Consider the following 14,372-nt stretch of genomic DNA (forward strand, 5'->3'; position numbering starts at 1 on the left):
GGAAGATGACTGGTATATAGAAGATGAATAGAACAGGCTGGGAACCTCTAACCTGGTATAATATGACTGTAAATAGAATGAATAGAACAGGCTTGAACCTCTAACCCTGGTAATATGACTGGTAAATAGAATGAATAGAACAGCTTGTGAACCTGTCTACCCTGGAATATGACTGGTAAATAGAATGAATAGAACAGGCTTGGAACCTCTAACCCTGGTAATATGACTGGTAAAAAGAATGAATAACAGGTCGTTGAACCTCTAACCCTGGGTTTAATATGACTGGTAAATAGAATGAATAGAACAGGCTTGGAACCTTAACCCTGGTTAATAGACTGGTAAATAGAATGAATAGAACAGGCTTGGAACCTCTAACCCTGGTAATATGACTGGTAAATAGAATGAATAGAACAGGCTGGAACCTCTAACCCTGGTAATATGACTGGAATAGAACAGGCTTGGAACCTCTAACCCTGTAATATGACTGGTAAATAGAATGAATAGAACAGGCTTGGAACTGTAACCCGTGTATATGACTGGTAAATAGAATGAATAGAACAGGCTGGGAACCTCTAACCCTGGTAATATGACTGGTAAATAGAATGAATAGGAACAGACTTGAACCTCTAACCTGGTAATATGACTGGTAAATAGAATGAATAGAACAGGCTGGAACCTCTAACCCTGTAATATGACTGGAATAAATGAATAGAACAGGCTGGAACCTTAACCTGTGTAATATGACTGGTAAATAGAATGAATAGACGAGCTTGGACTCTGTAACCCTGTAATATGATGGTAAATAGAATGAATAGAACAGGCTTGGAACTCTAACCCTGGTAATATGACTGGTTAATAGAATGAATAGAACAGGCTTGGAACCTCTAACCTGGTAATATGACTGGTAAATAGAACAGGCTGGAACCTCTAACCCTGTAATATGACTGGTAAATAGAACAGGCTTGGAACCTCTAACCCCGGTAATATGACTGGTAAATAGAATGAATAGAACAGGCTTGAACCTCTAACCCGGAATATGACTGGTAAATAGAACAGGCTTGGTTTTGTTGTGTCCTTGTAGTGTTCTGAGTTTAATGTGTTGTTGTTGATCTTGTAGAGTCTGTTATTTGTCAATGTCTTATTTTTGGTGTGGACCCCAGGAAGAGTACCTGCTGTTCTTCAACAGCTAAAACATCAATCATTTGTTTTGACCACATAACACACAGAGCATCAGGAAAGTATTCAGACCCCTTCACTTTTCCACATTTTGTTACGTTTCAGCCTTATTCTAAAATGGATTAAATCGCCCCCCTCCCCCCCAGTCTACACACAATACCCAGCATGCACCTGTTTAAAATGGTTCCTCGTCAATCTACACACCAACCCCATAATGACAAAGAAAAAACAGGTTTAGATTTTTATTTCAAATGTATTAAAAATAATAAAAGAAATATGACATTTACAAGTATTCAGACCCTTCACTCAGTACTTTGTTGAAGCACCTTTGACAGCGATTACAGCCTCAAGTCTTCTTGGGTATGACGCAACAAGCTTGGCACACCTGTATTTGGGGAGTTTCTCCCATTCTTCTCTGCAGATCCTCTCAAGCTCTGTCAGGTTGGATGGGGAGCGTTGCTGCACAGCTATTTTCAGGTCTCTCCAGAGATGTTCGATCAGGTTCAAGTCCGGCTCTGGCTGGCCACTCAAGGACATTCAGAGACTTGTCCTGAAGCCACTCCGCGTTGTCTTGGCTGGTGCTTTAAAGTCGTTGTCCTGTTGGAAGGTGAACCTTCGCCCCAGTCTGAGGTCCTGAGCGCTCTGGAGCAGGTTTTCATCAAGGATCTCTCTGTATTTTGCTCCGTTCATCATTCCCTCAATCCTGACTAGTCTCCCAGTCCCTGCCGCTGAAAAACATCCCCACAGCATGATGCTGTGTAAAGTGGCTGTTCCACTGGATGTCATAAGGTGAATGCACCAATTTGTAAGTCGCTCTGGATAAGAGCGTCTGCTAAATGACTTAAATGTAAATGTAAAATGATGCTGCCACCACCATGCTTCACCGTAGGGATGGTATTGGCCAGGTGATGAGCAGTGCCTGGTCTCCTCCAGACGTGACGCTTGGTATTCAGGCAAAAGAGTCCAATCTTTGTCTCCCAAGTGGCGCAGTGGTCGAAGGCACTGCATCCCAGTGCTTGAGGCGTCACTACGGGTTTCCTCTAGCGACTCCTTGTGACGGCCCGGGCGCTGTACGGTGTTTCCTCCGACACATTGGTGTCGGCTGGCTTCCGGGTTAAGCGAGCAGTGTGTCAGGAAGCAGTGCGGCTTGGCGGGGTCGTGTTTCGGAGAACGCACGGCTCTTGACCGGCGCCTCTCCCGAGTTCGTACGGGAGTTGCAGCAATTGGGACAAGACTGTTACTACCAATTGTATATCACGAAATTGGGGAGAAAATGGGGTAAAAATAAATAAATAAATACAATGAGCTCCATTTTGGTTTCATCAGACCAGAGAATCTTGTTTCTCATGGTCAGAGTCCTTTAGGCGCCGTTTGGCAAACTCCAAGGGGCTGTCATGTGCCTTTTACTGAGGAATGGCTTCTGTCTGGCCACTCTACCATAAAGGCCTGATTGGTAGAGTGCTGCAGAGATGGTTGTCCTTCTGAAAGGGTCTCCCATCTCCGCAGGGGAACTCTGGAAATCTGTCAGTGACCATCAGGTTCTTGGTCACCTCCCTGACCAAGGCCCTTCTCCCCCGATTGCTCAGCTTGTCCGGACGGCCAGCTCTAGGAAGAGTCTTGGTGGTTCCTAACTTCTTTCACTAAGAATGATGGAGGCCACTTTGTTCTTGGGGACCTTCAATAGTGCAGAAATGGTTTGGTACCCTTCCCCAGATCTGTGCCTCGACACAATCCTGTCTCGGAGCTCTACGGACAATTACTCCGACCTCATGGCTTGGTTTTAACTCTGACATGCACTGTCAACTGTGGGACCTTATATAGACAGGTGTGTGCCTTTCCAAATCATCGTCCAATCAATTGAATTTACCACAGGTGGACTCCAATCAAGTTGAAAAAACATCAACAATTATTAGTTTTTTCATATTTTTTTGTTGTTGTTGCAAACATTTCTAAAAACCTGTTTTTGCTTTGTCATTATGGTGTGTTGTGCTTAGATTGATGAGGATAAAAAAAAAAAAAAAAAATGTAATCCATTTTAGAACAAGGCTTTAACGTAACAAAATGTGGAAAAATGAATAAATCTGAATACGTTTTCCGAATGCCCTNATACGTTTTCCGAATGCCCTGTATTTTGTGTGTCCTTGTCTGTCTCTTGGCCTCCCCATTTTCCGAATGCCCTGTATGTTGTGTGTCCTTGCCTGTCTCTTGGCCTCCCCATTTTCCTGAATGCCCTGTATGTTGTGTGTCCTTGCCTGTCTCTTGGCCTCCCCATTTTCCCGAATGCCCTGTATGTTGTGTGTGTGTCCTTGTCTGTCTCTTGGCCTCCCCATTTTCCCTGAATGCCCTGTATGTTGTGTGTCCTTGCCMGTCTCTTGGCCTCCCCATTTCCTGAATGCCCTGTATGTTGTGTGTCCTTGCCTGTCTCTTGGCCTCCCGTAGTTTGCGTTTTAAAGCGGTGAGGATGCGTTGGACCTCCCAGAGCCTCTCCTCTTTAGACAGATCCTTCACCCCAGCCTGGAGGTCTCTGTGAAGGCAGTTCAGCAGGAACTCCTAGGGGGGGGGGGGACACGTTATCATACAGGATTATAGTCACCTTTAATATTAACGACACAATATGTTACACTGAACAAAAAAATATAAAAACACAACATGCAATAATTTCAAAGAGTTCGTTTTTTTTGTTGTTGAAGGAAATCAAGTCAATTTAAATAAATAAATTAGGCCATTTTATGGATTTCACATAACCTCGCAGGGGTGGAGTCATGGGCTGGGGAGGGCATAGGCCCATCCACTGGGGAGKCAGGCCCAGCCAATCAGAATTGGGGGGTTTTCCCTCACAAAAGGGCTTTATTACAGACAGAAATACTCAGACGATCCTACAGGTGGATTCCTGTAGTCAGCATGCCACTTGCACACTCCCTCAAAACTTGAGACATCTGTGGCATTTGTGTTTGTATTTATTATGGATCCCCATTAGTTCCTGCCAAAGCAGCGGCTACTCTTCCTGGGGTTTATTATGGATCCCCATTTACGTTCCGTGCGCAAGACAGAGCCTACTCTTCCTGGGGTTTATTAAAGGATCCCATCATTAGTTCCTGCCAAGCAGCAGCTACTCTTCCTGGGGTTTTATATGGATCCCCATTAGTTCCTGCGCAAGGCAGCAGCTACTCTTCTGGGGTTTATATGGATCCCGTTAGTTCCTGCCAAGGCAGCAGCTACTCTTCCTGGGGTTTATTATGGATGCCCCATTAGTGTCCTGCTAAGGCAGCGGCTACTCTTCTGGGGTTTATTATGGATCCCCATTAGTGTTCCTGCCAGGCAGCGGCTATCTCTTCTCGGGTTTATTATGGATCCCCATTAGTTCCTGCCACGGCAGCAGCTACTCTTCTGGGTTTATTATGGATCCCCATTAGTCCCTGCAACGGCAGCAGCTACTCTTCCTGGGTTTTATTTGGATCCCCATTAGTTCCTGCCAAGGAGCAGCTACTCTTCCTGGGGTTTATTATGGATCCCCATTAGTTCCTCGCCAAGACAGCAGCTACTCTTCCTGGGGTTTAGTATGGATCCCACATAGTTCCTGCCAAGGCAGCGGCTACTCTTCCTGGGGTTTATTATGGATCCCCATTAGTTCCTGCATAAGGCGAGCAGCTACTCTTCCTGGGGTTTCATTATGGATCCCCCTTTAGTTCCTGCAGAGCAGCAGCTACTCTTCCTGGGGTTATTATGATCCCATTAGTTGCCTGCCAAGGCAGCAGCTACTCTTCCTGGGGTTTATTATGGATCCGTCATTAGTTCCTGCCAAGGCAGCAAGCTACTTCTTCCTAAGGTTTATTATGTCCCATTAGTTCCTGCCAAGGCAGCAGCACTTCTCCTGGGGTTTATTATGGATCCCCATTAAGTTCCTGCCAAGGCAGCAGCTACTCTTCCTGGGGTTTATATTATGGAGTCCCCATTAGTTCCTGCCAAGGCAGCAGTACTTTCCCTGGGGTTTATTATGGATCCCTCATTAGTTCCTGCAAGGAGCGTAGCTCCTTTGGGTCCAGCATAATTATACAATTAAAAACTTTTACAGATAACATTCACAACCACTGTGTGCCCTCAGGCCCCTACTTCACCACTACTACATATCTATCAGTCCTAAATCCATGTGTATGTATATGTGTAGTATGTTTATGTGTGTGTGTTGTGTGTGTGTGTGTGTGTGTTGTGTGTGTGTGTGCTTGTGGTGTGTCTCTTTCAACAGCGTCCCGCTGTTCCATAAAGGTGTTATATTGTGTTTTTTTGTTTTTTTAACTCTGATTTCTACCAGCTGCAGTCGTTACTGATGTGGGAATAGAGTTCCATGTAGTCATGGCTCTATGTAGTACTGTGCACCTCCCATAGGTCTGTATCGGAACTGTGGGGACTGTGAAAGACCTGCCTGGTTGCATGTCCTTGTGTGCGGTGTGGCATGGGTCTGTCTAGCTGTGGTGCTACGTAGTATTAGCAGACCTCTGGTGGTCATGTCCGCTTGCTGGGGTATGTAAGGGTGTCTGAGTGCTTGTGTGCTAGTATTATGACAGACTCTGTGGCGATGTCCTTGTGGGTATTGGCATGCGGTAGTTGAGGCTGTGTGCTAAGTAAGTTTAGACAGACAGCTCGGTGTATTCAACGTGTCCTGCCTTAATAAACAAAATAGAGCGGGGACTCTAAAGCAACACAAACATAGGCACTATACACACACCTACACATGGATTTAGTGTTGTATATATGTAATAGTAGAGTAGGGGCCTGAGGGAACACACTCAGTGTGTTGTGAAATCTGTTATGAATGTATTGTAATGTTTTTATAATGAGTAGCTTGGGGATCCATAATAAATACAAATCTGACCACTTGCGTATTGGTACTTCCTGCTTTAGTTTGTGCTTATAATAATAATAATAATGAATAATAATAATGAATAATACTAAATAATAATGAATAATAAATACGAATAATAATTAATAATAATGAATAATAATAATGCATAATAATTAACAATAATAATAAATAATAATAAATACTAGTACTGAGAGGAATAACAGCAGTGTGCTGCTTCACAATCACACTAACGAGGCTATATACAAAGAGTACCTGTACAGAGTCAATGTGCAGGGGTACGAGGTAGTTGAGGTAATATGTACATGTAGGRAGGGGTAAAAATGACTAGGTAATCAGGATAGATAATAACAGCAGCGTGTGCTGGAGTGTCAGTATGTGTGTGGGTAGACTCCAGTGAGTGAACAGAGTCGACGTAAGAGTCCGTGTAATAAAAAAAAGGTAAATGCGGTAGTCTGGGTAGCCATTTTGATMAACTGTTTAGCAGTCTTATGGCTTGGGGCTAGAAGCTGTTCAGGTGCCTTTGTGTCCCAGACTTGGTGCTCTGGTACCGCTTGCCGTGCGGTAGTAAAGTGAACAGTCTATGGCTTGGGTGGATGTGGTCTTTTGACAATTTTCCGGGCCTTTCTGTGACACCGCCTGGTATAGAGACATGGGCAGCTGTGAGGAGAAGGGTTTATTCTACAGATCTTTCACCGTGTTCCGGAACCTTTTTAGGGGGTTTAGACCCACAGAAAGAGAACTGTATTTGAACAAAAAGTTTTTAGTTTTTAAAAAGTATGGATTTCAGTAAACAAAGAACGGCACGGAGTTACAGAAGACCAACATAGGTACACGGGTTTAAGAATTTACAGCCTGGATGTAGTCGGAGGTTCAGTCCTCCCACAGTCGTCTCCGCTCAACTGCATTGATGTGCTGTACATCGTGAAGAGGAGGGGGGGGGGAACTAGGCTACATTTTAATACAGAGATGAACAGGAAGTCACAGGAAGTCCTATTGAGACACTGGAGCTCGTACAGATCCAGACAATGATCAGTGTCCACAACTCTGACACTGTATGCTCCCACTAAGATTTATTAAGATGCACAAATAACAAAACCCAGCAATGGCCTTTTACAAGAGCAGCATCAGTGTCCTGGACACCATCTACTGCCCCTTAAAGACTGCTCGAGTGGCAGTCAGCCTGCTTCAGTGAGTAAAGTTGTACTGCAAATACATGTTCAAACGCTCCCAACCTGTCGTCGTATCTCCTCCTTAATGCTGTCCTGTGTCTCCGGCAGGGCCGGCATGGTGGCAGCGTTGGACCAGCGGAGGGGACGGGATACGGGCCTCAGGAACACTTCCCCAAACAGCTCTCTCACGTGGGTGAAGAACATGTACAGGACCCTGTTACCAATCTGGAGGAAAGAGGACAGGGGGTCAAAAAGACAGGAGCACAGATAGACGGGACAGACAGAAGACAAGAGGAGGATATAGGTCACTGGCATATGAATTGCACTGACGCAGTGTTAACCCTCTGAGCTAAAGTCTAGTAGTTTGTAGGGGTGATAATGAAGTCTGCTAGTTCAGTGTAAGTGGAGCAACCAACATCGTACCCTGTTGGGAATGCATTAGCTCTACAAAACTGGGCCAGGATATCACTGAGGACCCCTCCCTCTCTCCCTCCCTCCCTCCTCTCCTGCACAGACCTATGGGATTCCTGTATGTAATGAAAAGCCCTCTACAAATACAATTCATTCTTATTACCTGTACAGTGGGGTTGAGTACGATGGATATATTCTGGATATTCATCTTGGTGTCGGTCTCCCTTGTGATAACATGGTCCATGTGAGTGACCAGCCAGGACAGGAGCAGGCGGCTGCCGGGGGGCACCTCCGTTAAGAGACGCTGGAACTCTGTCACCTGGCAAATAAAAGACCGTTCTAGAACTCTGTCACCTGGCAAATAAAAGACCGTTCTAGAACTCTGTCACCTGGCAAATAAAAGACCGTTCGAAAACTCTGTCTACCTGGGGCAAAACCTAAAAACACCGTTCTAAGAACTCTGTCACACCAATAAATACACCTCTAGAACTCTCTATTCACCTGAGCAAATTAAAACACCTTCTAGACATTCTGGTCACTGGCAAATAAAACACGCGTATCAGAGAATTGTCCAGCCGTGCAAATAAACACACCGTTCTAAAGCTCTTGTCACCTGGCAAACTAAAACAACCTTTCTAGAACTTGTCAACTGGCATGAAATAAAGACGTCTATAATCTCTGTCCCTAGGAATACTAAAACGATCTAACATGATACTCTGTCACCCTGGAATAACAACCCTTCTAGAACTCTGTCACTAGACAAAAGACAGGTTAGACTCGTTCACTGCAAGTAAACTCTAGATGTGTACTGGCAAATAAAACACTCTAGAACTCTGTGCCCTGCAATACAACACCAGTTCTAGAACTCTGTCACCTGGAAATACAAACACCTTCTAGAACTCTGTCACTGCGTCAAATTAAACAGTTCTATGAACTCTTGCACCTGGCAATAAAACACCGGTTCTAGAAACTCTGTCACCTGGCAAATAAAACACCGTTCTAGCAAACTCTGTCACTGACCTGACCAAACAAAACACGAAAAAAAGACAAAAAAATACAGATAAAATAACAAAAAAATAATAAAACACTGTTCTAACTCTGTTCACCTGGCATAATACAACACCTTCAGAACTCTGTCACTGGCAAAACAACACCGTTCTATAACTCTGCCAACCTGCAAAATACAACACCGTTCAGAATCTCTGTCACCTGGCAAAAAAAACACCGTTCTTAAAACCTCTTCACCTGGCCAAATAAAACCACCGTTCTACGAAACTCTTCTACCTGTGTAAAATAAAAACACCGTTTCTAGAACTCTGTCACTCAACATTACAACACCGTTCTAGAACAGCCTGGGTCACCGACAATAAAAAACCGTTCGAGAACTCTCGTCACCATGGCAAAATACACACCGTTTCTAACGAACTCTTTCACCTGCGCAAATTAACAGCGTTCTAGAAACTCTTCACCTGGCAAACTACAACACCGTTCTAGAACTCCCTGTCACCTGACAATCAAAACACCGTTCTAGGAACTCTTCACCCTGTTACAAAACTAAACACCTTTCTATACCTCTGTCATCCTGGCACAATAAATACACGTTCTAGACTCTTACCTGCGCAATACAACACCTTCTATGACTCTGTAACCCTGCAAATAAACACCCGTTCTTATTAACGCTGCTCACCTGGCAAATACAACACCGGTTCTTAGAACTCGTCACCTGGTTCACATACTAACTACCGTTCTAGAACTCTGTCACCTGGCAAATAAAACACCGTTCTAGAACTCTGTCACCTGGCAAATAAAACACCGTTCTAGAACTCTTTTAAAACACACACAGGGGCCATACGTGTGAACTTTTTCTTATACCATCGTTTAAACCATTGGTCTAATGGCTAGCTGCTAGCTTTTCTCATAGGTCAACTTGATCAAATTAGTCACGATGCTGAGGACGGCCAGATGATCAGAAAATTATATCCGGTAACAAAATAACGAGTCAACCTATCAGAGACCTTAAAACGGTACAGCCTCCATCCAATCGCATTTGTTAAACAGGTAAATTTGTCCACCATAGGCAGATTGTTAAACCATCCAACTGATTGGTTTTAATATGTTACCCATGGTCACGATATTTTAACATGATGCTGCCTTGACCAGCCTACTGACGTTATACATCACTCAAAAGGCTTTTCCAAACCGTCGTCCAATCAATTTAATTTACCACAGGTGGACTCCAATCAAGTTGTAGAAACATCTCAAGGATGATCAATGGAAACAGGAAGCACCTGAGATCAATTTACAGTCTCATAGCAAAGAGTGAATACTTATGTAAATAAGGTATTTCAGTTTTTTATTTGTAATACATTTACAAAAATGTCTAAAGACCTGTTTTCGGYTTGGGGTATTGTGTATAGATTGATGAGGGGGGAAAATAAATTCATCCATAATATCTAAAAGCTGGTCATCAAATCACCTCCTCACCTTCTCAGCCTCAGCCGGTCTACTGCAGGCGTCCTCAAAGCGCTGAGCCAGCTCTCGCCCCAGCATGTTCTCAGGTAGCTCTCGGAGGTACTGTTTCAACAGGCTGGCTACAGTGTGAGGGTCATGCTCCTCCAAGCACGGACACTCCTCGCGGTCATACGCTGCCTTCAGCTCATCCACTTTAGACTTCATACCTGGGGAGGGAAAGAGAGAGGGAGGAGGGAGGGTTAATACACAGTATACACCGCCATTCATCACTGACACGGTAGATTCCCCTCACACACCAAGACACACCAGACACACGGTAGACTCCCCTCACACACCAAGACACACCAGACACACGGTAGACTCACACACCAAGACATACCTGAACACGGTAGACTCCCCTCACACAGCAAGCACAACCTGGAACACGGTAGACCCCCTCACACCACCAAGACCACAGACACACGGTAGACTCACCCACCAAGACATACCACACCACGTAGACTCACACACCAAGACATCCAGACACACGGTAGACTCCCCTCACACACCACAGCACATACCAAACACACGGTAGAACTGAATCTCCTCACACACAAGACATACCAGACACCGGTAGACTCCCTCAACAGCCACAGACACGCGCAAGACACACGGTAGACTCCACACACCAGACATACCAGACACACGGGTAGACTCACACACCAAGACGATACCTAGAAAAAAACCGCCCCAAGCCAACGGGGTTTTATTAAAAAAAACCTCCTTTCCCCCCTCACACACCAAGACATACCAGACACACGGTAGACTCCCCCTACACAGCCAAGAACTTAACTAGACACACGGTAGTCCTCACACACCAAGAATACCAGACACACCGTAGAGTCGACTCACACACAAAAGACATACCAGACACACGGTAGAACTCCCCTCACACCCAACAGACATACCAGACACGACGGTAGATGTTCCCTCACACACCACAGACATACCAGACATCACGGTAGTTCCCTCACACACCAAGACATACCGATGACAAACGGTAGACTCACCCACCAAAGACATACCAGACACACGCGGTAAGACTCACACAACCAAGACATACAGACACACGGTAGACTACCCTCACACAGCCAAGACAGTACAACAGACCACGTAGACTCCCCCACACACCAAGACATACCAGACACACGGTAGAGTTCCCTCACACACCAAGACATCACCTGACACATCTCTCATGCGGTAGTATTTCCCCTGCACACACCAAGACATATACAAACACGGTAGACTCACACATCCAAGACAAACCAGACACCGGTGACTCCCCTCACACACCAAGACATACAGACACACGGTCGATTCCCCTCACAACACCAAGACATACCAGACACAACGGTAAGAATTCCCTCACCAGCACCAAGGACGATACCAGACACCACGGTAAGACTCCCCTCACACCACACCAAGACATACGCAGACAAACCACGGTAGAGATTCCCTCACACACCAAACATCCAACGACACCAGGTAGACTCCCTCACATTCACCAAGACATCCAACGCACACGGTAGAAAACATCCCCTCACACACCAAGACATACAGACACACGGAGATTCTCAACACCAAGACTACCAGACATACGTAAGATTCCCTCGACATTACACACAAGACATAACCAGACATCACGGTAAGACTCCCTCACACACCAAGACAGTACCAGACAACCGGTACGTTTCCCCTCACACACCAAGACATCCAGCCACACGTAGACTCCTCACACAGCCAAGACATACAGCAACATAGGCACGGTAGATTCCCCTCACAACACAAGACACACCAGACACACGGTAGAATTCCCCTCACACACCAAGCACACACTGTACCACGGTAATCCCCTCAACAGCGAGACACAGCCCACACAACGGTAGACCTACTACACAAGACAATACCAGCAGACACGGTAGACTCCCCTCTTCACAGTAACAAAGACATGAACCAGAACCCCGTTAACGGTAGACTCACACTCACCAAGAACACCAGAAGCAACAGGTCGATTCCTCACCCTCCAGACATACCAGACACATGGACGGGTAGACTCCCTCTCACACAAGGCCAAGACACACGGTAGTACTCCCACTACATCACCAAGACATACAGACACATATACGGTAGACTTGCTTCACATCTCATTCCGTACTCTCCGATGTAGTCGATACACTCTCTGAATGACGGCAGGGAGCTGGATTCCGTCGTACAGCGGCTGTTCTCTCACACGCTTCAAACCGCATCAGCCCGGGGAGCCAAACGATGGGTCTGGTGAACAAACAATAATAGTTTAAAATGACATTTTAAAATGTCACAGAACGGAATATTAGTACTTTTGGCTTTTAACACAAATCACTGAGAAAAAAACACACACAGGTAAAAGCAACAGCAGTCCAGCCACACACAGTTGAAAGCACCAGGTCCAGCCACACAGGTTGACAGCAAAAGAGTCCACCCACCACATCACATGGTTGACACAACAGAGTCCCAGCCACATGAGCACAGGTTGAACAGCAACAGTAGTCAGCCACAACACGGTTGACAGCAACAGAGTCGCCACACACCGGTTGAAAAGCACAGGGTCCAGCCACACACAGGTTGACTAGCAAAACAGAGTCAGCCACACACCAGGTTGACGCAACAGAATTAAGCCAACACACAGGTTGACAGCAACAGGAGTCAGCCACACACAGGTTGAATCAGCAACCGAGTCCAGCCACACAACAGGGTTGAAAGAAATAGAGTAGCCGAACACAGGTTGAAAGCAACAGATCCAGCCACAACACCAGGTGACAGCACAGAGTTCCAAGCCACACCAGGTTTGAGACAGCAACAGAGTCAAGTCCAACACAGGTTGAACAGCACAAAGAGTCCAGCCACACCACAGGTTTGACAGAAACAGGCAGTCCAGCCACACACAGGTTGAAAGCACAGAGTCCAGCCACACACAGGTTGAAAGCAACAGAGTCCAGCCACACACAGGTTGACAGCAACAGAGTCCAGCCACACACAGGTTGAAAGCAACAGAGTCCAGCCACACACAGGTTGACAGCAACAGAGTCCAGCCACACACAGGTTGACAGGAACAGAGTCCAGCCACACACAGGTTGACAGCAACAGAGTCCAGCCAGCCTTTCACTCCCAGTCAAATTGTCACCAGGCCCGGGATGGGGACGTTGACCCGTCCGGTCTACCTGAACGCGGGTATCTCCACGGGGACGGGCTCCGGCTCGGCCATTGGCTTCTTCTTCTTCTTCTTCTCCTTCCACTGTTTCACCACGTCAGCAGCCGTCAGGTCTTTGGACTTCTTGTCCTTCTTGTCCTCCTTGGGACACTTCTCCTTCACCTGGGAGGACAAGACAACGTGTTGGTCCCCTGCGGCTCAGTTGGTAGAGCATAGTGCTTGCGACGCCAGGGAAGCGGGTTCAATTCCCGGGACCACCAATATGTAAAATATATGCATGGATGACGAAAATGGCATATATAAAGTGAGAAATCAGAAATTGTTCTGATCCAAAAAAAAATGGTTTAGTGCTGCATCCTCGTAAGTAATAGCAAATAAAAACATTGAAATAATTCAAAAGAATAAGCTCCACTGGTTATCGTAACTAACAGTTAATAGCAGGGCATTACAGCAGAGTGGTAAAACAGAGTATTCCGGCAAGGTAAATAAATGGAAAACAGTGATGTTCATTTACTTGATTCTTTACCTTGAAGTCTTTCTTCTTGGAGAAGCTGGGTTTCTTAAACACGTGAATCCCCTTTGAACGCTTCATCTTGGAGGGGCTCTCTGCCTCGTCCGCCGAGCTGTCCTCCTGGAAGGCTGCGTATCCCTCCGCTACGGGACGGACGGAGAGGATAGAGGAGGAGGTTAGAAAGCACACTTCTCTCTGATTCTCACTAATACCACAGATGTAGTCAACAAGAAGCACGAAAGAGAGAAGAGAGAGTCAGGAACTATAGCAGAGGAGAGGGAGAGGAGAGAGAGTCAGGAAATATAGCAGAGGAGAGGGAGAGGAGAGAGAGTCAGGAAATATAGCAGAGGAGAGGGAGAGGAGAGAGAGAGAGAGTTCAGGAAAATATAGCAAGGAGCGGGAGATGGTAGAGAGCTCAGGAAATAAGCAGAGGAGAGGGAGAGGAGAGAGAGTCAGGAAATATAGCAGAGGAGAGGAGAGGAGAGGAGAGAGAGAGTCAGGAACTATAGCAGAGGAGAGGAGGAGAGAGAGAGTCAGGAACTATAG

The 14,372-nt window shown here is 45.9% G+C and overlaps 1 protein-coding gene across 1 annotated transcript in view; it reads right to left on the reverse strand.

Annotated features, from left to right (window-relative positions):
- ralbp1 (ralA binding protein 1) overlaps positions 1-14,372 on the reverse strand; it is a 31,984-nt gene that overhangs the window by 10,824 nt on the left and 6,788 nt on the right. The window contains 9 exon segments of the mRNA XM_070439818.1: positions 3,595-3,726; positions 7,270-7,431; positions 7,781-7,936; positions 10,102-10,295; positions 10,880-10,894; positions 12,261-12,312; positions 12,314-12,397; positions 13,325-13,477; positions 13,842-13,969. Of these exon segments, the coding sequence (XP_070295919.1) occupies positions 3,595-3,726; positions 7,270-7,431; positions 7,781-7,936; positions 10,102-10,295; positions 10,880-10,894; positions 12,261-12,312; positions 12,314-12,397; positions 13,325-13,477; positions 13,842-13,969 (1,076 nt within the window).

The sequence above is a fragment of the Salvelinus sp. IW2-2015 genome, unplaced genomic scaffold (assembly GCF_002910315.2).
Source record: "Salvelinus sp. IW2-2015 unplaced genomic scaffold, ASM291031v2 Un_scaffold1940, whole genome shotgun sequence".
NCBI classification, from domain to species: Eukaryota; Metazoa; Chordata; class Actinopteri; order Salmoniformes; family Salmonidae; genus Salvelinus; species Salvelinus sp. IW2-2015.